This window comes from Anguilla anguilla, chromosome 7 (assembly GCF_013347855.1).
Source record: "Anguilla anguilla isolate fAngAng1 chromosome 7, fAngAng1.pri, whole genome shotgun sequence".
NCBI classification, from domain to species: domain Eukaryota; kingdom Metazoa; phylum Chordata; class Actinopteri; order Anguilliformes; family Anguillidae; genus Anguilla; species Anguilla anguilla.
In genome coordinates this window covers 28,696,016-28,720,579 of record NC_049207.1, presented here as the reverse complement: position 1 = coordinate 28,720,579, position 24,564 = coordinate 28,696,016, and the positions used below count along the sequence as shown (strand labels likewise).

General features: G+C 39.3%; 1 protein-coding gene and 1 long non-coding RNA gene across 6 annotated transcripts in view; one reads left to right on the top strand and one right to left on the bottom strand.

Moving 5' to 3' along the window:
* Positions 1-23,980, bottom strand: part of rad9a (RAD9 checkpoint clamp component A) — an 87,197-nt gene extending 63,217 nt beyond the window's left edge. For 2 of the 5 annotated variants that reach the window (XM_035427603.1, XM_035427598.1), the window contains exons 1-2: positions 2,249-2,344; positions 909-1,107 (exon numbers count right to left, since the gene is read on the bottom strand). Coding sequence is in view for 4 of the 5 variants with exons in the window: in XM_035427598.1 (XP_035283489.1) it covers positions 909-942 (34 nt within the window). In the remaining variant the exon portion in view is untranslated. Of the gene's footprint in view, positions 1-908; positions 1,108-2,248; positions 2,345-7,125; positions 7,208-15,789; positions 15,822-23,902 lie in introns of those variants that run through there. The other 3 variants (XM_035427599.1, XM_035427600.1, XM_035427601.1) reach the window with 3 other exon arrangements.
* Positions 9,573-18,190, top strand: LOC118232535. Its single transcript, XR_004766335.1, has 4 exons — positions 9,573-9,724; positions 10,631-10,690; positions 10,815-10,914; positions 18,130-18,190. It is a non-coding gene; the product is annotated as an uncharacterized LOC118232535 (long non-coding RNA).
* Positions 23,981-24,564: the final 584 nt, after the last annotated feature.

Here is a 24,564-nt window from a genome sequence, read left to right as displayed (position 1 = left end):
TTAATATCATCTTTTACTTTTTTATCTAAGAAGTTTTGTGTGTTTGTTTTTATTTTTTTGTTTGCTTATAAATTAAATGTTCTTAAATATAGAAACTTTAATAAAATATAAGTTTTTCAAATTGATTTGAAAATGTTGCACTTTTTGACAAAATATCGGTCAGAACATCGGTAATCGGTGGGCTAGGACTCTCCGAAATCGGGATTGGCATCGGACCCAAAAATCTGGCATCGGTCGGGCTCTAGCCTTTACTATACCATGTCACCTACAAAGAAGCAAGTGCCATCCCATTACAGCGTACGCTGGGAAAGTGCAGGGTCCTGCAGCTTCTGAAACGGACCTGCATTCCAAAGCAGTTAATTTCCCATTTCCCACAAGACTGAAAAGATTGGGAAAGTATTCAAACGAAGCCTGAAACATGATGAAATATGAACTCGGGATGGTTTTCTGAACATAAGCCACAACAACAGCACATACAATGTAGCTGGTGCAGGGCTTGTAACTGGTGAAGTGCTTGATTTGACTGTGGTGAATCTCAGTGGTAATATGCAGTTAGCGTTTTTTAAATGTACCACTTCATGACCCACCCCCACCCCTCTCCACCAAATCCACCAAAGATTCCTGATCCCAGTTTGTACAACTGACTACTACATCACTTAACGGTACATCTGTATTGCCCAGTCTGGGATTCAAACCTGCAGCCTCTTGAGCTGAGGAGTTCCAAACATGAAATCAACTGTGCAATATTTATCCGACAACCACAACTGACAGTGAAACAGCTTTTCTTTGTCTGACAGGTGCTGTTTTAAAATGGAATATACATGATGCGACAACTTAGTGGGCCATTTATAAACATAAGTATCTAAAATCTGCCGGTCTTGCAATGCATGACATTTCCTATGGGATACCTTTCACGTGGCCTCCCGTCACCATACAGTCCATTGTGCACGAGTTGCGGTCTTCAGGGCGCAGGTATGCCCCGGGAGCCTGGCCACAGCAGGTGTAAGACGTCTTCGTGTTTATACAGTAAATTGAACGCGTGGGCGTACAACAATGTTATCACTGTGTCACTGGATGGTTTACAACTGACGCAGATTGAAAAGTACTCTGTCAAAACAAAACAAGAAACAACAAAGAAATATAGCATTAGCACACAGGATTACTACACGCACAGAGATACACTGTACCAAAAATAGAGTCCCAGTCGCAGCTCGCTAAACTGGGGGGTGACCTGTTCGTGAGTGAAGCTGGTTTGGTGCTAGGTAGGGTACAGGGTTGACAGTTACATGTAACTGAGGTGGTTAACGTTAATGCACTTGAAACTTTATTCTGAACACGGTTCGTCCACTGATCACCTACCCAGGAACTCATAACCTCACCAGAATAACTCACGTAAAATGGCATATCCACGCTAATTTTACTTGGGTAAGTTCAACAGTGGTCTGTAAACTGCTATAGCATCTGTATGACTTAGCAAGGCTCGACTTGAGTCTCCAAGGGGAGAAGTGACTGCGCTATACACCGCACTAAAGACGAATTAATTAATGCATCGTAATTTGTCGCAATTATTGTGGCCCACCACAATCCATAGAACAATCTACAATTCTTCATTAACATGCTCCGCAGTCCACAGTATTATCATTTTAACTGGAGAAATTACACAGAAGAAAAGCGGACATCGTTCAGAGCATAGCATAGCGTCTATGTTGATGTGTGAATTCACGTGAAGGAAAGACGAAAAAGCACATTTCGGCATGTGTCGAAACTCGAAAATGTTGCACGCATAACACGTTTAGACTCTCCTGCTGTCATATGTGTTAAGAATATAAACAAGTGAGGGACTCTTCACGGTCAGAAGAAATTTTATGACAATGTTACCGAGTTAGCGAAGTCAATTACTGACGGTCAACAAACCAATATAGCCAGCAAAAAGGATCTAACCGCATTTCACTCGCCGAAATTACAACTCAAACCGGAATAATGATACGACACACTTGTCTATTAAAAGTAACAATACTTTTCTGTTCTAAGATTTGGTGGATAACTTGACATTTCACTCCCTTCTCTAAACAAAATGCAAATCTCCGCAGCAACTGAGTTTGCTAACCAGCTAATTCTTGCGAGCTAGCTTCACAAAAACAGACATAACATCTATCAATATTTTCATAGTAGGTGCGTTTCATTGTTATTGTTACATGTCTTGACAAACTTAGAACCACACAAATAATGAACAAAAAATAAACAATACCCTAATCGCCTCGCCCGCTCGCAGCCATTTCACGAGAAGGACCCGGCTCACTCAACTGTATTGGTCCGTCTGCGTCACGGGACCATAGACATGCATATTTAAACGCATAGTATCCAGAGACTATAAAAAATATGGACAAAGCTACTGTGACGTCATCCATTGCCTCTCCGTGGGTCTCTAAAACACGTTTTGAAGCTCAATGGCGGGCGCGGCCATGTTGTCGATTTGGAGCCAAAACCATAGAGTTATGCAGTCTTGTGATTTTTACAATGTGATTGACAGTCCGGTGCGGAAAAGCCCATCAACCTGAACGAACGATTGCATAACGAACTTGAGGCTAGCTGACTGTCTGCCGTTATGTTTTGAAATATATTATCAAATGTTTACGGAGTTTAATTTCCATCCGTGACTGTACTGTATCATGTAATCACGTTATATGTATGGCACTAATAATATAATTATGTTCAGTTATCTTAAATTTATGTTTCTCAGCAAAACGAATATTCTTAGCTAGCATATCAGCTTGCCAGTGAGCTAGGTTGGCTATCCGTGGTTAGCTCACGCATTAGCAATATGAACCACAGGGGAAGAACATCGACAACACTGATGGTCAATCAATCAGAGATGTGTAGGCTACTGGTGATTTGACTAGGCTCATTTTCGTATAACTGTCTGGTAGACCTGCTGTTAACCGAGCAAGTTATCGTCGTAGGTGTTCGCCACAGTCTGTGAGCCAGTAACTGCTACTAGCTATTCCATCATCGTTTGCGGTGTTCACTTGCTGGGTGACGCTAGCTGACCGATCGTTCGCTAGTCACTTTCTACCGAATAAAAATTAACACTGTCAGCGGCGATTAACAAATCTACCAAGTATATTAATAACTGATCTGCAGGCGCGTAAATATGACAACACACTTTGTACAGCAAGTTTTCCACCTGATGCATGAAGACAAAAATAATGTAGCCTACATTGAATTTCTAATTATTATTAGACTTTTATTTTTATTATCAAAACCAATGGACAAAAGCCAATATACGCAAGGAGCCTCCAGGACCGATTCTGAGAACCACTGTCTTAAATGCTCTTGTCGGTCTCTTAAAATGCTAAAAACATGTTCCTTTCTAAATGCCAGTCTTACAAAGCTGGTTAATTTCGTTAAATTTGTGTGCGATTTAATCGTGTGTTGTATGCTATTCAACAAATAAACCTTAAGTCTCTTAATTCGCTTCGTGAAACTGAAAATTTTGCAGTGTTTATCCCAAAATCGGGATTATAGTAGCTTTGTCACATGCGTGAAGCATGGCCCAGGTAGTCATTTACGGAATGTACACGACTGACAAGCCGTCAAACACGTTTGACAGATTGAATATTTGCAGTTTAGGGTTAGCTAGCTAGTCAAATAGCTTGGTAGCCGAAGTTGCGAACTGTTTTAGCATAGGCTACTGGACTACCAAATATAGCAAGCTGATTACGCTTTCTGCCAACTAATTATTTGGTTAAGTAGGCTAAAGGAAATAGTAAAAATGACTCGGCTACCGAAAAACCTAAGAGGAGGATTATTTTATGGTCGTCTAGTGCAGCTGTAAATAGCAGACGCCATAATGAAATCACTACGAAATGGGATGCCTGCATTTTCTGACTTCGCACAGGTGGACCGTGTTCGGAGCCGCAATGTCAAGGCCAAGAGGCGTCACCTCCCACCCCAGTGACCATAGACTGTAGACCCTACTGTAGCCTAGTCGTCCGCAGTAATCAGGAAGTGACGCAAACTGTACCTCATTGGTCCACAACAAATATCACAGTGCCCAAATGACACAATAAATCGTGAAATCGACCCATGGACAATCATAAGACGAATAAAATACACATATTGTGACTATTTGTTCTCATGAGAAAAAATTACTGACTTTGTATTTTGACCGCATTTGTACCGTAGACTTACATGGAAACCGGATATGAAAACACCTATACTGGAGCCAACCGTAGTGGCGCTAGTGAGCAACCAGGAACAACAAGACCAGGAAATGAGCTTCAAAAACGAAGTCTGGTTTTGGCCGCTTGATAGTATCACGCCCTCAAGCAGCCCTCAGCCAACCCATTGGGATGGCAGGTATGCCATCCCGCCAAGTTACGCCTTGGCGGGGGCATGCCCCATACCTATACAGCACCGAGAGTTTGGCACTTTTCAGGGTTCCCCACAGAAATAACCACAACCGCCACAGACACTCAGCCCTTAAAAACATTAAATTCTATACATTCTCACCCCATTTCAACAGACAGAATTCATAAACAACTTCACATGTCCACACAATAAAGCCCCAAACTAAGGGGATTTTGCGTTTTCTCCTTCTTCTTCTTCTTCTTCTTATTTTTCCTGCCGCCAATCCCACTAACAACATGTCTCCCCATAGGACATTTTAACGACACCAGCCAAATCTTCACCTACACGACCCAATCAAAAACTTGCATACACACACAAAATACCCATACCTTTTTACTCTGAAACATTGCCAGTTTAAACAGCTAGTCTGCTGTGACCCGCGGGGGCCAGCCGTGTATAGGTGTAACGCGCTGACATGGAAACGGATGGTTCGAATCCACCCATGGGCAAATAAATAATTGTTCATAATTGATTTGTTTTTCACAGAAGTGTCTCAGATATCGCTTCTTCTTTTTTAGGTTTGATATTAACATGATATTTGTTCTCCACCTCCATTTTATTATGGAGAGGATCAGGAAATCTTTTCTGCCAAATCAATACATATAAAGTTATCAAAGTATTTACATCAGATCAATTATTGCAACAGTACAAATAGGATTACAACATTACATATTACAATTCTTAATAAACATATAAACACAACAACAGCCAAGTATAAATGTAAAGCTATATTTGTATTTTCGTTCACAACAGTATTAGCAGGGTTGATATGCACAAGCATGAAATGGGATTGGGGCTGGGACTGGAGCAGGTGGATTTACCAAGGCTGCAAGGTGACAACTGGCACACATGCAGTCGGACTCCCTGCAGTCACATGCTGCCGCGGCTGCTGGGTCCCCTGAAGCTCCTCGGAGCTTGGGTGTTAAGAGAAGTACTGGCATTGGTCTGCTTTTGCCAAGTACTTCATGGGCCACTTCTGAAGCAGAAATTATATTTTTATATACAGTGAGCTCCATAACGTTAGGGACAAAGCCGTATTTTCTTTACTTGGTTCTGTACTTCATAATTTTAGATTTGTAATCAAACAATTCATATGTGGTTAAAGTGCAGCTATCAGCTCTCAGCTCTTATGAAAGATTATTTTAATACATTTTGATTTCACCCTGTAGAAATGACAGCACTCTCTATACATACATACAACCCCAATTCCAAAAAAGCCGAGACAGTATGGAAAATGCTAATAAAAACAAAAAGGAGTGATAATGTTAAATATTGTACATTTTATTCACCCTGTACTATATTTAAAACACTAAAACAGCACATTATTTGACATTTTACCTTGTGAATTTAATTGTTTTTTGAAAATATACACTCATTTCAAATCTGTTGACTGCAACACGCTCCAAAAAAGTTGGGACAGTCGAGTGTTTACCACTGTGTAACATCACCATTTCTTTTAATAACGCTTATTAAATTTGGGCAATATTTTTCAAGTCAAAGCAAATTTAAAAATTACTGCTTTCTGTTTTATTTGCATTTCATTAACCGTCTCGACTTTTTTAGAATTGGGGATGTACGTACATATTTTCAGGGTGCCATAATGTTCAGGACAAATGGTTTCACATGTGTTTCTGATTAGTCAGGTGTGTTCAATTGCTTCTTCAGTACAATTATAAGGTATGCCAATGGAAGGAAGCCATTATGAGGCTGGGATATATGAAAAAACAGTCAGAGACATAGGCCAAACCTTAAGCTTTGATGACCAAAGAATTGATGACCAAAGAATTCTTGCTATAATGAAATAACATTAACTCTAAAACAGAGACCTGGACAGTAAAATTTGGGGAGGGTTTATATTTTCATGGGAACTGTACATCATGATGCTGTATAAATGGTAGGTTCTTTATGCCCTTGACCTTATGTTTTGCCATTTTGATACACAACCTTGTGTAGATCTATCACCCAGTATTATCAAATTCTCAACATGAAAACTATTATTGTTATTATAATGATTTTCCACTGATCTCCCTTTTTTTGTGTGCTGTCTATCCAGGGGATAGGGTGGGAGGGGTAGTTAATATGAATTGCATTACACACATTCTGTATTGTCTGAAGGCGGAGGCAGCAATATTTGTACTGTGTCCTGTTCTATATTGAATAGTTAAACTGACTAATAATAATAATAATAATAATGGTGAGTATAGAAACATATAGATAGGAAAGCGTTTGTTAAGATGGCTGAATGACAGTACTGACAATTAACAATTAGAGATGGCATTACTTATTGCCTTGACAGCAATAGTGTAATAAGTAATAATAATTTTAAAAATGTATGTCTAGACCGTGACGTGTTACACAAGGCACATGTAAAGGGGGCAATACCAATAACGATGATGATACCAGCAATAATATAGTGAGGGGGAAATGAAACATATTGTAAACTAAATACCTAATATGATTGCAGGGCCATGGTAATAATAGCTGATGTATTGAGACACAAACGTGCACATATACACATGTCCCATTTACCTGCAATACTCTCACTTAGAAGTGTTGTTATGTACGGACAAGCCAACAAACGGGACGTGAAAACCAATAATGAAGTCAAATCGGAAAAATGAAACTACTGATCTTTCAGCTGAAATAATGACAGAATACCTCGATGACATCAATATAAAATAGGAACCTGTTTGTAATAAAATTATTAAGACTTACCGAAGCGTAGGTACCACAAAATAACCGCAAAACGGCTCGCGTGTATTTAATATTTGAATTTATTTTGTTTATACGGCGTCATTCATTCATTCGGACGGAACAGCGCCACGGCAGCGTGTGGCCAAAGGTATATTACACCCGCAACGTTAAGAACTACCGTTGAGAATGAATGGGGAAAATGTCGTTCCTGCATCCGGACGGAACAGCGCCGCGAAATCAACGTGTGGCCGAAAACATATTACATCCGTAGTGTTAAGAACTACCGTTGAGAATGAACGGGAAAAGTTAAGGGAAGTTAAGCTTAACTATCCCGCGGGGCCAGTCTTGGGAACATGGGGTTGTAGGTTCGAGCCCAGCTAGGAACACATTTCTTTAACCTGCTTTTACTCTCACTAATAATTGTCTACTACTTTTCATTATTGCTTTTGCACCATATCTACCTGCCCTTCACCGAACGTATGCACTGCATTATGATGTACCGTCTGCACGTTCAGTTATTAACCAGCTACAATATTGCAAAGCCATATGGATTCAACGGGAGCTCTTCTGTGCTTACTGGCCTGTGTTCTTTAAAACCACGGACAGGTTTGCTAATTATATTTCACGCATTGCATAGCTATGTCATGGTGCTGCACTAACAAAGTCACAGACTGATAAACCTCCGGTTAAAGGATTGAATACCGCCTCGCCCTCAGGCAAATAATTCCCCCTTTTACACTAACGTTTTCTTATGCTTATATTTGCTTTACCAAAACTCACTCATGGCCACCCATATGCATTTCGTGACGGCAAATGTATTCCTTTTATTAAAAAGTTACACCAGTTCACCACTGTGCCATATCTACTAACTACATTTCTTCACTTGGCTACTGTACAAAACCTTCTTATCAGCAAACGCCACGTTTCTACATTCATGTTACGTCGCCCTGTTCTCTATCTAGCCACATACAAACAATTACTACATATGTACGTTCTGCAACTCCTCATTAAAACATTACATTTAAAATCATGACTCACTCATAATTATAACTACTAGTACTGAACATGACAAAAGCACATCAGTGCAATCGATTTCTCATTACTTAATTCTCCACTTCAACAGCTAATGCTTTATAGCGACTGGTATATATACCGTTCGATAAGGAAACTAAGCTCGCTCATGGTCACTTCATTTACTTCGCACTATAGTCTGTGATCATGTAAACCTTCACCTACATGCCCATTCTGCTAAAAACATATTGTTTCAACTATGCAATTTCATCACTTCTCCTAATTTCTCTCACACTGTTCTTATTTTCTCATATGCAAAGCCTGCTGGGACATATGCGTCTGCTCCTATTCTCCACTATCAAGTTTTCCGGTTCTAGCTTAGCAAAACAGCGAACAGGATTCCTACCTGCAGATAAGCCTATCAAAATGCCTTATAAACCTTTAAAACACTAAAAGTGCATCTCCACGAAATAACAGACAACGAAGCAGGACAGAAGGGTACACAAGTTGCGACCTACGGAGCTCTAATTCTTCGGGCTTGCTGATTCTTTTGTCAATCAAGGCTCGTTGGATGGCCGTCAAATCCGTGAGTACATACACTGGCCATATTTCACCTGCATTTCTGATGCGTTTACACTTACGCCACCGCACCCTTTGTCACAGCCACTGTTTTACATATATAGCAAACCGAAACTGCTAAACGGTACACGCTCATCAGACTGTATAAATTCACACAAGGATAGCCATAGGGTCACTTCGCATTTCTCACTCTCATAATAAAACGCTTTGCAAAAAGAAATGATATCTCATAAAAAACATGTTTTCAACGTACAAAAATGCCAAGTTACTCACACTTACAAGACACCCTACAAACACACTACGTAATGACAACGTTACACTTTGGTCGTAATTTGGTAAGTCGCAACATTACCAACAGGTGACGTTGTGACAACATTGCTCTATGGTCGCAAAATAACCAGACCTCATGGAGACTGTTCTGCAACGTTGCAGTAACGTTATAGAATTACGTAAATACGATGTAATTTAATAACGTAACAATTACGTTATACCACAGTCCTCATCCTTACTTAATTTGAAACGTTACTGGTAGGTTGTCAGAACGTTTGTAAATGACGTATTGGTTTACAGTAAAATATCTATCTGTCTATCTGTCTGCGCGTTTACGCTTGGACCGTTATCACGTTATATCCAATGCAGGGTTTATTATTATTATTATTATTATTATTATTATTATTATTAATATTTATTTATTTATTTTAATATAGGATATGATGGATATGCAGGTATAGGGTTCTAGGGTGGCTGACATGGATAGGGATTTTATAGTAGGACTCGGTGTAAAGCATGGAGGATAAAAAATAGCTAAGGGTGAAGGGATTTTTGAGTGTAAATCTATTGTCTGATACACACTCCGGAGCAGAAGGTGGCGGTAATTCACCAATAAGCTGTTAACCACCCGCTGTAAAACAAGAAGAAGACGGTATATCCAATCACATGCGCATGTTGCTGTGACGTGGTCTTGGAAGAAGGTCGTTGTGATTTCAAATTCTCCGTGGGAAAATCTGGGTTTGACGGCGTTCAAGAGCAGGTAAGCGTTTCATTATGCCTTTATATTTTTAACTGAATGTATTAATACAACAATACTGGATGCCAACCGCCGTAAAAGCTAACAAGAAGAACTGAATGCATTGGAGACCTTTTCAGTTAGTAGTATTTGCAATGTAATGATGGAGTCCTACTTTCAACATGCATGTTTGCAGTTCTAGCTTAATGTTGCTAATGCTTTAAGTTAGTAGGTGAAATGGCGTCCGTTCAGACCTGGCGTCTGTTTGGGACTAATTTGAGTTAGTTTTCTGTTGGATATCATATTTGCTACTTTGAGTATTTAACGCTAATAGCCCAGTGCAAATGTAATGTAAGACCAGCGGCATGGCCTGTTTAATTAGCTAACAATTGAGCTAATTCGACATGTATAAACGGCTGTCCGTAAAGCACCTTTGTTCATGTCCTTTTAGCTAGCATTGTTGCCAGCGCCTCTTTTTAAAGCTAACGTATGTGGCGCTCTTTTGAAAGCTGTAATTCACCTTGTCCACGTCCTAATGAGATATCAACATGTTGGTTAAAATATGCATCATAAATATGATATAAAATAGTTGTGTGGTCTTCATTTGGTTTTTGGTCTTTGACAAACTGGAGCTAGCAAGCCTTTTCAAACTAGCATTGTTGGCGCCTTTTTTGAAAGCTATTTTTGCGCTCTTTTGAAAGCATTTAGCTAAACATTATTTCCATTCGAAATACAAAACCTTTTTTTCGTCAAAATCCTCTAGCATTATTACTCTATACCTGGTGTAATCGTGGCCTTAAAAAAAAAAAAAAAAAAAAAAAAAAAAATTTGGCTTTGGCTTCACGCCAGTGCATTGTGTAATCAATATTAATCAAGAGTATTTCTCTGTATTTTCACCAAATACTGACTTAAATTGATTTTCTTTTGCAGAGTTCTCTACATTTGGCCCAACAGCTCAAATGGAAACTAGAGCACAAGATCAGAATGAAGGTAGTTATGGATATTATATGGAAACAGCTCCTTGCTCATTGTCAAAACACAATTATGATTTTAGCCTGCTGCGTGTGTTACTCAATGTATTTTTCTTACTTGATCCAATTTCATATCCTTTCAGCTCCCACACATGGCCTTATGACTGTTGCCCTAGTGAAGAACCCGAGGTCCAGCCTTCCCCACTCAAGACATGCCTGAGACAAGAGTGACTGTATTCCAAGGTGATCCTTGGAACTTAAATGTAGTTCACCGCTTGAAAAAGACAAAAATACTCAACACTATTAATGTTGAAATCATTGGTCTATGGTTATTACTGTCCTGAAACGACCCTTTGCCTTTTTTATGTTTTTGTATCTAGTTTTGTATGTTTGTCTCATCTTCTGTACCATAATTATGCTTGCAAATATTGCTTACCTAGAAATGTAACTTGAACCTGATCTCAATGGTATTCTATACAATGACAAAGGCTTTCTATTCTATTTGGGCTTGATGTGTACATTTTTTATTGCTGCACTTAAAGTATCTTAAATTTTGAAGATATGAATTACAGAAGCAATGGCATTTCATTGGTAGGATAGAATGGAGATCAAAATTACAACACCATGATATACCTTTTTTAACACACAAAATCAAAATGTATGGTCAGGGTTTAGTAAGTGACCAATCCGCAAAGTTGAAAGGTAAGGTAAATAACGTAATAAAGAAGTTTAAACAACGTGTCAGCGACGTAAATCTATAACGTTACGACGGATGACTGCCTGGCGACGTAATCACAACGTCGGGGTAAGGTTATTCTATTACATTGTCAAACATAAAGTTGTAAGGACGTAACTATTACGTATCTACAACGTTGTTTTGCGACGGGGCGCTGGTCTTACGTTTTTACGGTAATACTACGTAAATTGAGACGTAACGTGGACGTTACGAGACCAATATAAGACGTTAATAGTACGTCACCACAACCACATTTTGTTAGTAGGGCATACACCGTCTATAACTCATTCATTCAGACTGCCAAAATCCGGGCCTGCCATTAAAAGTATTGATATCCAAATGACGCCAAGTTACGGTACTACAAACAATATAGGCTATCTTGCCTCACCAAAATTAAATAAGATGTATTCCAAAGCAATGCTACCCAATATTTCCTCAATTCTTTCAAGTCACTTGGCCCTGTGTTTTGTAATCTTACCATTTTACAATGTCATGCAAATCTGCCTAACTTAATTAGATAATACTCGCTAACCCAGGTTAAAATTAACTGTGGCAATTCCTTATGACAATGAATTATTTTCCACCACGTAAGTAATTCAGTTCATGTAAACCTAACGTTGACACACTCCTCTCTTGAGCGTCTATCAGCGATTATAGCTAACCATCGAGATTCTAAGTAACTGGAGATAAAACTTTTTTTTTTGTACTCCACGTAGATCATAAACCCTTGAATATAAAAACGACTCATTACATTACATTATTACAGGCATTTGGCAGACACTCTTATCCAGAGCGACGTACAACAAAGTGTATAACCATAACCAGAAACAAGTATGTCGAAAACCCTAGAGAGAAGTACCGGTCCAAGTGCAGGGAACAACCGCATAGTTCAACTTGGACCCTGAAGGTTAAACTGATTAACACTAACACAAACAAGAACAGCAACAACGCAGTCTATGCAAAAATAGAAGCAGTAGTTAAGACAGGTGCATTAACTAAAGCCGCGTTTCCACCAAAATTACCCGGAACTTTTAGTCCCAGGAACTACTTTTCAAGGAACTAAAAGGTTCCTTCAGCCCATGGTTGTCTGCGTTTCCACCGCGGTCTAAAGTCCCGCGAAGATTAGGCAAATTAGCCCACTGACGTATGAAAAAACGACGTTGTCGTCGGTCCATCTGTCCTATGATTTCTTCTGTAACCCCATACTACCACCGAAGTAGCCTACATTATTTTCTAATAACCGGGACAGCCCAGAGGGGTTTATTCCACTTATATACAACGGGTTACCAACAATGATTATATATGGTTACTTTTGTATTTTTTTTTTTTTATCGATTTAATCACCTGGAATTGAAATATTCTTCTGCAGTCGTTTGGGCTTATTTTACCGTTGTCAAGCAAAACTGTCGTTGGTAGTTGAACTTGGACCGTTGTTATGCAACAAATAGGATATAACAGGCCAATAGTCAGATTGTAACTGTTTTATATATCATCTCAAACACATTCATTATGTTTTTATGCGAACATTCGCTTTCATGTCTTGACATCCGAAGCGACCGAATGCATTCACATTTATATGTATAACTGGCAACAACAGCAGAAAACATGCACACGTTGTAAACAATTTGCTGTTTGATTACTTTCTCATCATCAATTCCATATCGCAAATTGCAAAATGACAAGAATAGAACGAAAACTCGGACTTGCGTGAAAATTTAAATTAGCAGTGGTACAGCCACCGTTTGCTTTCCTTCGAAGTTACTGCTAGCCGAGCAGTAAATTAGTCCATAGTCTTCCTGGTCTTTTTGTAGAATTGAAGAATGGCAGAGTAAAATTACGGCAGTCTGAAAAAGCTAAAGGGACCATTACTAGAATTAACCTGTTATTTTACCCTGACAAAAAGTGCGGAAGGTGATTTCCAGTTTGCTTTTACTGTATCACCAATGTGAATTACGCAGAACTACCGCATACCTCACATAACTGTATCAAACGTTCTGAGTCAATTACAACGGGCTAACAAAGAAAATCCAGAAGAAAATATTCAGCAACCGAATTAATCCGTTTGAATGTTTTGGTACGTAATATTCTGTCCCAGCACGAATGCTTTTTATAAAAAAAATTTATAAAACGAATACTAAAGCAAGAAAAGAACAGAAGAGCACACGTTATAGTTCCAAGACGTTGGCAGGCTATAACCAAAACTAGGCTATAACACATAACGCATAACATACAAGTTTGATTTGAAGTTATTATGAAAATAAATTGGTTTGCGGCTGCATATTTTTAAACATGGCGCCTGAAAACAAACACAAAAAAATGCTGCGAGTACTCGACCAATCAGAAATGTTCAGCGCTGCAAGCTCCACCCAAAAGGTTCCTGTACTTTCGGAAAGTACTACCCCCCGAGCAGGAACTTTTTGGGGGGTAAAATAAAGCCCCCGGAACTAAATTTAGACCCTAGTTCCTGCGGTGGAAACGCACTGAGTTCCTCAAAAGGTTCCTAGTTCCGGGGTAAAGTTCCTGCGGTGGAAACGTGGCTTTAGTCACCTACGAAACAGCTACTTAGTTACAACCCTAAGCTTATGTAACAGGCGTGATCTTGCGTTGTGTTGTGTAAAAGCACCACAAACCAGGATTCCCAGTTGAGCTGATTCATTCTGATAATAGACAAAAGCCGCGTTTCCACCAAAATTACCCAGAACTTTCAGTCCCAGGAACTACTTTACCAGGAACTAAAAGGTTCCTTCTGCCCATGCTTGTCTGCGTTTCCACCGCGGTCTAAAGTCCCGCGAAGATTAGGCAAATTAGCCCACTGACGTATGAAAAAGCGGCGTTGTCGTCGGTCCATCTGTCATATGATTTCTTCTGTAACCCCATACTACCACCGAAGTAGCCTACATTATTTTCTAATAACCGGGACAGCCCGGAGGGGTTTATTCCACTTATATACAACGGGTTACCAACAATGACTAGCCTATATATGGTTACTTTTGTATTTATTGATTTTTATCGATTTAATCACATGGAATTGAAATATTCTTCTGCAGCCGTTTGGGCATATTTTACCGCTGTCAAGCAAAACTGTCGTTGGTAGTTGAACTTGGACCGCTATGCAACAAATAGGATATAACAGACCAATAGTCAGATTGTAACTGTTTTATATATCCTCTCAAACACATTCATTATGTTTTTATGCGAACATTCGCTTTCATGTCTTGACATCCGAAGCGACAGAATGCATTCACATTTCCAATATAACTGGCAACAACAGCAGAAAACATGCACACGTTGTAAACAATTTGCTGTTTGATTACTTTCTCATCGTCAATTCTATATAGGCTAATTGCAAAATGACAAGAATAGAACGAAAACTCGGACTTGCGTGAAAATATAAATTAGTAGTGGTACAGCCACCGTTTGTTTTCCTTCAAAGTTACTGCTATCCGAGCAGCGAAGTGTGCCCTCCAGATGCGAACCATGCACCATAAATTAGTCCATAGTCTTCCTGGTCTTTTTGTGGAATTGAAGAATGGCAGAGTAAAATTACGGCAGTCTGAAAAAGCTAAAGGGACGATTACTAGAATTAACCTGTTATTTTACCCTGACAAAAAGTGCGGAAGGTGATTTCCAGTTTGCTTTTACTTTATCACCAATGTGAATTACGCAGAACTACCGCATACCTCACATAACTGTATCAAACGTCTTGAGTCAATTACAACGGGCTAACAACGAAAATCCGGAAGAAAATATTCAGCAACCGAATTAATCCGTTTGAATGTTTTAGTACGTAATATGCTGTCCCAGCACGAATGCTTAGCATTTTATAAAACGAATACTAAAGCAAGAAAAGAACAGAAGAGCACACGTTATAATTCCAAGATGTTGGCAGGCTATAACCAAAAGTAGGTTACTGCGCCGCATAACATACAAGTTTGATTTGAAGTTATTATGAAAATAAATTGGTTTGCGCCTGCATATTTTCAAACATGGCGCCTGAAAATAGACACAAAAAACTGCTGCGAGTACTCGACCAATCAGAAATGTTCAGCGCTGCAAGCTCCACCCAAAAGGTTCCTGTACTTTCGGAAAGTACTACCCCCTAAGCAGGAACCTTTTGGGGGGTAAAACAAAGCCCCCGGAACTAAATTTAGACCCTAGTTCCTGCGGTGGAAACACACTGAGTTCCTCAAAAGGTTCCTAGTTCCGGGGTATAGTTCCTGCGGTGGAAACGCGGCTTTAAACTGGGAAGAACGTAACGTGCGTCATTCCCTTAAAGGCAACTACACAAGTATTTTAAAGTGACAGAACACTAGACCCAAGATACACACATACACCTCTGGTACAATGGCAAGTGTAATCATTATTAACCATGTTACACTTACAGTCATTTAAGAGATTACAGGGAGGTAGGGAGGGATGGGGAGAGGTGCAGCCTGAAGAGGTGAGTCTTCAGTCGTTGCTTGAAGTGGGTCAGTGTCTCAGCTGTTCTGGCCTCCACAGGGAGGTCATTCCACCATCGTGGGGCCAGAATAGACAGGAGACGTGTTCAGGAAATCGGTTGAGAAATGTAAACGTTATTGCGGTTTTTCTGGGTAAAAAGCACATCTCCCCCGTTTACTTCTATTTGTTCTCAGGCCAGTCTTGCCTAGTCCAATATGGCGGCGACGTTGACGTACGTTGACGTACGATCCAAAGGCCAATGTATATATGTCTATGGTGAGAACTGCCTGACTTGTTTACATTTTGGACAGATGTGGCTCCGGAGTAAATCTATCGTTGTTTCCGTTGCAGGACTTTCATTACAAGCAATATCGGAAGCACTATCCTAAAATTTCTTCTTACCGTGAAGAGTGCCTGACCCGCAACCGTAGTAAAGATATTTATACACGAAGATGGTGGACTCCAAGGGGCAACAACTCGCCTCTATGAGTGAAGCCTTTTACCCCAGTGGCTACTGAATGAACTGCAACGCCTGGTTGCAAAAAGAACTTGAAACCCCGCCCACCTAATGTTAAGTCAATGGGGAAAGCCTGAAAAGAGGCCAATTTTCTCTGAGGGAATATAAAGTCAATACATTTTTTACACAAGAAATGATTTGGTTTAACTAGTTAATCCCATCCCTTGTAATGTCTCCCCTGGAACTGATTTTTTAAAATAATTCCGCCAAAATTCCCAAATCTGGGTTAATTTCAGTGCGTGCAATGTGGCTTGTCCTACTACTGTATGACCATGTAAGGATTTCCCCATCCTCGCAGCCAGGCAGTGCTTCAGCGGCAGGTGTGATGCTGTGTCGTTTTATTCCGATCAGCTAGCTACATACGATCTCACCATTTAAAAGTCCAAGGTCCAAAAATGTTGTGTGCTGCGTTCAGCTGTAATAACCGCTATTCAAAGATTCTTCTCTCCAGTTCTTTCGGTTAATACATTTGAGACATTTTCAGATAAACAAGGTTCTATGTCAAAACGCGATTTCTGACCAGTTTGGGGTTTCAGTTGATTCTCGTAAAGTCTCATCTTTTATAATTTGTACATGTTGTTGGTGAAATTAGATTTGTAAGCGGTTTTGAAGCTTCTTTAAGAAGACAAGCTAGTGGGATTTGCTTAGCTAGGGGGAGCAAGCTTTTACTCTCTTGCTATCGATCTGTCTATCTAGCTAACTTGCTAGGTAATTATCTCATGATACATCTGTCTAGCTATCTAGAGTTCTGTTATCTGTCTATATAACTCGCTAGCTAGTTAGCTAATGATCTATTTAATCTATTTTTCTATGTAAATATTGTAACACTAAACATATCTTGCACAATTAACTTTTTTGAAATGTTATGACAGTACGGTTCTGTGGTTGCAAGGCCACGCTTGTTGTCCAGACGTGGGCGTGTCTAATTACCATGTAAGGTAGTCAGGGTGGATTTTCCTGTAGTTGCGGACCAGAGACTGTAAAAAATATGGACAAAGCTACTGTGACGTCACCCATTGACTCTCAGTGGGTCTCTAAAACACGTTTTGAAGCTCAATGGCGGGCGCGGCCATGTTGTCGATTTGGAGCCAAAACCAGAGTTAAGCGGTTCTGTGATTTTTACAGTGTGATTGCCAGTCCGGTGCGGAAAAGCCCATAAACCTGAATGAACGATTGCAGAACGAACTCGTCATGTGTCATGTAATCACGTTATATGTATGACATTAATAATAAAATTATGTTCAGTTATCTTCAATTTATGTTTCTCAGCAAAACGACTATGCTGAGCTAGCATAGCTTCCAGTGAGCTAGGTAGGCTATCAGTGGTTAGCTCACGCATTAGCAATATGAACCACAGGGGAAGAACATCGACTACACTGATGGTCAATCAATCAGAGATGTGTACTGGTGATTTTGACCAGGCTAATTTTCATATAACTGTCTGGTAGACCTGCTGTTAACCGAGCAAGTTATCACTAGGTTTTCCGCCACAGTCAGTTAATGAGTCGGTAACTGCTACTCCATCGCCGTTTGTGGTGTTCACTTGTTGGGTGACGCCAGCTGACCGTTCGTTCGCAAGTCACTTTTAAACGAATAAAAATTAACACTGTCAGCGGCGATTAACAAATCTACCAAGTATTTTAATAACTGATCTGCAGGCGTGTAAATATGACAACGCACTTTGTAGAGCAAGATTTCCACCTGGTGCATGAAGACAAAAATAATGTACATTGAATTCCTAATTTTTTTTTTTTTTTTCTTGTAGATCATCAAAACCAAGGAGAAAAGCCAATATATGCAAGGAGCCCCCACGACCGATTCTGAGAACCCCTGGCTTAAATGCTCTTGTCGGTCGCTTAAATGCTAAAAACATGTTCCTTTCTAAATGCCAGTCTTACAATGGCGGTTAATTTTGTTAAATTCTGTGTGTGTGATTTCATTGTGTGTTGTATGTTATCCAGAAAATAAACCTTAAGACTCTTAATTCGCTTTGTGAAACTGAAAATTTTGCAGTGTTTATCCCAAAATCGGGATTATAGTAGCTTTGTCACATCCGTTAAGCATGACCCAGGTAGACGTTTACAGAATGTACACGAATGAAAAGCCGTCAAACACGTTTGACAAATTGAATATTTGCCGGTTAGGGTTAGCTAGCTAGTCAAATGCAATGTCAAGTCCAAGAGGCGCCACCTCCCACCCCAGTGACCATAGACTGTAGACCCTACTGTAGCTTAGTCCTCCGCAGTAATCAGGAAGTGACGCAAACTGTACCTCATTGGTCCACAACAAATATTATCACAGTGCCCAAATGACACAATAAATCATGAAATCGACCCATGGACAGTCATAAGACGAATAAAATACACATATTGTGACTATTTGTTCTTGTGAGAAAAAATTATTGACTTTTTTATTTTGACCACATTTGTACCGTAGACTTAGATGGTAACCGAATATGAAAACACCTATACTGGAGCCAACCGTAGTGGCGCTAGTGAGCAACCAGGAACAACAAGAACAGGAAATGAGCTTGGCCGCTTGGGTACAAGTCATCCATATGAAAACCAAACTGAGAAGCCGGATGCAGTTCTCCTGATGGGATATGTAGTCCAAACAACAAACTTGCCTTTTTGCGAAAATAGTGTGACTAGAATGTTCGTTTTCACCGTATTGCTAAATTACTGTCAAACGCCCTATTCGCACGGGACTAGTATTACCTGGGGACCTCTGGTAACTTGTAATAATTGCGGAGGTCGTCTGTGATCTTAATCCCGTGAGACTCTGCCATGTCTGTAATTTGTAAAGTAAAAATTTCACTGCAAATGACCTACCATATTTCGCCAAACACAGAGGTCATGTGATAATATTAGTCCCGTGCAAATCGGCATCTTGGTGATTTGGGGTCGTATTTTACTGTTTCGCAGAGCATAGCCTTGACATTTTCAGTCATATCAGGGGGGATAATGTCAGTAAATTCATAGACATATATAGACGCTTTCATCGGTAACAACATAAACAACGTTACTGCGCATGTACGTTGTTCTGGCCCTAACTTAACTACCGGCAGACTTCCGCAAACAATAACAAGAGTCCCTCTAGACTATTTCTAATAACAAGCCAAATAAATAACAAGTAAATTACGTTACCTAGCTAGTTAAAACTATGTCTAACCAGTATTATTTGGGCTTATCAGTCGAAGAAAAGAACCGTTACTTGGCCAAACTCAAATGCGATAACGTTACACTACCAGAAAAACATGACAGAAACAGATAGTGTTGACAGTATTGCACCTTGCTGAGCATCATACATTCCTTGCATAATCCATAAGTATTCTGGTTACATGCACATTCCTGTGTAAAAAAGTGCACTCTTTCTATGATGTTGCTTAAAAACTGATTTTTTGAGACACAAACTGGGGCTAGTGGGCAGCATGTGTAGCCAATGCAATTACTGTCGGTTATTTATTTGTATAGCATGCATTGATGGAAAAACATCGTGGCTAATAGTTTGGGTCATCTTGCTAGGTTACCACAACAAAAATGATCAGGCAATGTAACGCTGTCGAGTCATTGGAAACAGGTATCATAACGTTTGTTCAAAACGTAGCTATAGCGTATCAACTACTAGCATTTATCTAACGTTTCTGTGTATAATTTATACAATGTTAGCTACGTTTAGCTAGCTAGCTAGCTACAATCAATTTAGTTAGCTAACTGTTCATAACTATTGAAGGCTTGTTACTGGTCAGCTAGCTATTAGCTATCGTTTATCATGAGTTTGTTACCTGAAACAAAGTCAGTGCTACAGTGAGAGCACCTATTCGACCACCTTCGTTCGACAGACAGGAAAACGTAAACTGATTTGCAACTATATATATGAAATAGGTGAAATATCGGTAACAACCTGTACCTAGTTAAGTAGTTAAAATGTCCTTGTTATCCTCCCGTGGTTATTTTTTCAACACTTTCACGATTTTTTTTCTGTGCCGGCAAATAAGTCAGAGGTGGTCCAGCGCTAGCTTTTGGTTGCTAAGGGGACCTGTATCCACAACCCTATATAAATGAATGGAACTTAACATAAATTTGCTAGCATACTGTACAAGTGTCCTCTCTTGCGTATTTGAGGTTAATATGAGAAAGGGTGGTCCCTATCAGCACGTCTAGGAATCCGTACATATTTACTGTTGTAACTCAAGTCGTAGGACGCAAAATAGCCGTTGGGAAAGCAGTTTGAAAGTATTAAGCAACGTATGCGCCATTGGCTTTAATGGGTCACGATGAGATAATTACGAGCGTGTTGCTAGTCTTAAAGTTGATATAGTAAATAAGCCTGTATTAGTATTACTAAATGTGTATAATGTTGGTTTATTTATTTATACAGTTTATTATGTGTATTTTTAAAGGACTTACATTTTATTAGGTAACGATGTGCAGTTATTTCTCAAAAATACGAAGTAACAATGGGCAATTCGTTTCACAATTTGTTTCACAATTCCCTAGTGGGGTTACAAAGTTAAATAATGTATTTTTACAAATTTTCGAAATGGCATTTGTTCCAAGTTGCACCCCACAGCACAACAACCTTGAGCCCAACGTCAGTCTGCTCATCAGTTTAACTTTCACTCCGTTTGTAATCGGTGCCATATTAGCCAGTAAACACAAACCCAATAATAAACAAACACAGACCGGAAGTTAACTTAGGGCCAAGCGCATAACCTTGGCAACGCGCCTGCGTCCGATGAAAGCGTCTGTACATAGACGTCGCATTGGCCTTTGGATCGTACGTCAACGTCGCCGCCATATTGTACCAGGCAAGACTGGCCTGAAAACAACTAGAAGTAAACGGGGGAGCTGCGGTTTTTCTGGATAAAAAGCACTATAATGTTTACATTATATAATGTTGAGTTGTTTTTATATTCAAGCATTTATGATCTACGTGGAGTACAAAAAAAGTTTTATCTCCAGTTACTTGGAATCTCGATACTTAGGCTATAATCGCTGCTAGACGCTCAAGAGAGGAGTGTGTATCAACGTTAGGTTTACATGAACTGAATTACTTACGCAGTGGAAAATAATTAATTTTCATAAAGAATTTCCACAGTTAATTTTAACCTGGCAAGCTGGCTAGAAAGTAATAAATGCATTGGTAGCTAACTTGAGTAGGATTGTAAGCATCAAATAACCTTGATTGTAAGGCTAGCTTTGCTTGTTACCTACCTACACAATCCTCTCTTGTACTTTTTTTTGTAAACGTTATAGTGCTTTTTATCCAGAAAAAACGCAGGGGGGGAGGGGTCCCCAGGTAATACTAGTCCTGTGCGAATAGGGCTTAAAACTTTACTCCGGATATCCGGGTTAGTTGAGCCTCTCGCTTTGAGTCTCTCTGGTAGTAATGTATTAACACCGCGGCAAAATTATATCGAGAAATACCATCTTTGGGGAAAAAAACGCTAGGGTGAACTCAGGTATAGTGGGACACTTATTGGTAAATCCTCCTGGAAACAATGAAAAAGCAGTTTACTCACTCAAGTGATGTTTCTATAAATAATCTTAGGTCTCTACAGCATGTCTGCTGAAATTATGTTGGAATGTATAATTGTTCAAAAACGACAGCCCTTCAAACATGGAAAGCCCCCCCCCCCGTGTTTCGGTCAGGAGTCAGGTAAAGTGGGACAGTGTCATTTTGTGCACTTTTTTTAGCTGAAAAAGTGTCCCACTCTAGCTGAAAACCTCTGTCCCATTCAAGCTATAGCTGTCTGGTAGAGCGGGACAGTGCTATAAATTGGTTTTTCATAAAATCTAGTGCCAATTTGCAAACTATAATATTATTATTATTATTATTATTATTATTATTATTATTATTAATAAAATTATATAATACTTATAATACTTTTCATTCTAACATCAAAATTAAGGTTGTTGCGCAAAAATTGACAGAGGCATAGCCTTATCATTTTAGCATAGCTTAACACGTCAGCATGCTTACCATGTCATTCAACTGCTCAGCAGATATGAAAAACGAGACCACGCCCACTGCAGTAATGTCACACCAATCAAAAGTTTTATTTTATGTTCAGCACATATACAGCTACAATCCAGTAACATATGTTGTGACTGGTTTGGAAAATTATCACAATACAATAACAATTTGCTTAAGTGTCCCATTCAACCTGATGTCCCACTCAACCTGAGTTCACCCTATATTCCGTAAATACATTTAGATCAAACCATGCATAAAAACATAAAAACGCTCGTCAATCACCCATTTTATCTATTTATAATGCCATCATAGCGCTGAGTGTTAAAACCATCAAACCACCCCCTTACCAACAATAAAATGAAAAACTGTAGGTTACACATTAACGTTAAATATAGCCTAGGCCCACTAGTCTGTCGTTGATAACTTTGGGACTAAACTGCCTTTCGTTTGAGTTAATAACACCCAAAAGCAACTTAACCATCCACTGAGCACTAGTGACTTAGCCTACTACTAGTTAAGTATTTTAATATAATTTCTGCAGCCTACTTGAGAATACCTGGTGTACTAAAGGTTGCAAAGAAATTCCAGTGTAAGCTTAAATATATTTTCCTGGTGTGTATTATACATGTCCAAAAGTGAACCAAGTAGACTTTCTTAAAGAAAGCATGCTATATTAGTGTGCTTATAAAACTTTTTAGGGTCCATATTGTCAAAGTTCCCTTCAGTCTAAAACTTGCCAGTGAGGGCGCACACACCTGATTCTACAAATCAAGGTGCTTAGAAAAGAGTAGTTGATTAGTAGAATCAGGTGTGTGCTCCCACACTGGACCTTTCTGGATAAGACTCTGGACCCAGGCTATAAAACATGAAAAGCACATAATTAAGAAAAAAAATGAACAGCTTGTTAAAATTCTGGTATTGCAGTTGAGGTTGGAATGAAAACCAGCATACACAGTGGTACCCCAGGACTGAGTTTGAGAACCACCAGTTTAAAACACTCCGCGGTATGATGGTACTATAAACAAATTGAGCGAGATTGACGAAAGTTCTATTTATTTATTCATTTAGTTTTACGCATAGTAGGCTATGTTTGATCTAAATGCAGTCATAGCCTTTTTTTTCCAACGGTGGTATTTCTCGATATAATTGTTCCGCCATGTTAACACATTACGGTTGCGGGTCAGGCACTCTTCACAGTAAATAGAAATTTTAGGATTTTTCCGATATTGCTTGTGTCGAACGTGCTGCGACGGAAACAACGATAGATTTACTCAGGGGCCACATCTGTCCAAAATGTAACCAAGTCAGGCAGTTTTCACGGTCGGGAAATATTTTATGACAACGTTATCAATCTAGTATTTACACAGTTGATTGTTAGGACTGGTAACTAGGTGATAACCGGAAGTTCCGCCCACATTTTGACTAATATGGCCGCGCATACTGATTCATTAGGAAATATCGTGGATATAGCTAACAAAATGAATAAACTTACTTAAACCAATTACATTCTTTAAAATATCAATGCAGATGTATAGATAAACATAATGTATTATACATACGGACGATGCTCCCGAAACACCCAAGATGAATGCCAAAGGAAGCAGATGAAAACTGGCATGGACGAATTGCCTGCATGTTCAATAAATGAATCTGAACTTCCTGGTTTGTATCACTTCCTTTGTGAACTCACCCAACAGGACACAAGTATATAATGTCAAAATAAGAGCTGACAAAGAACTGACCACTAGGAGGGGCGAAGTCTACATAAAAACATTAATAGCTACTACAGTATTATAACATTACATCTTAACTGTAACAGACCATACAACATTTGGAACAACAGAAACATTCAATGTAAAATAGATTCAATATAAAAAAGTCAATATAATAACAAATTATATTAGTCAATCAACTTTTCAATCCTCAAGATTCCTCTTTATTTATTTAAACCTTTATAACATCCCTAGTTCTCCTGGAGAATTTGCCAGTGTTACTGGGGCAATCTCTTCGGGTGTTGTAATCCTCTCTAGAGGTATACCTCCTGTCTCTTTGCCCCAAATTGACACTATGTTGGGGGAATTGATTTTCTCATGCTGTGAAAAAATAAAAACAACAATATATCAGCCATTGCTAAGAATTTCACATGGCCAGTGAAAACTGAGTGGCTGATGGTGGCCATATTTGTTCGAGATATAACTTTATGGTTGCACATCTCATGGGA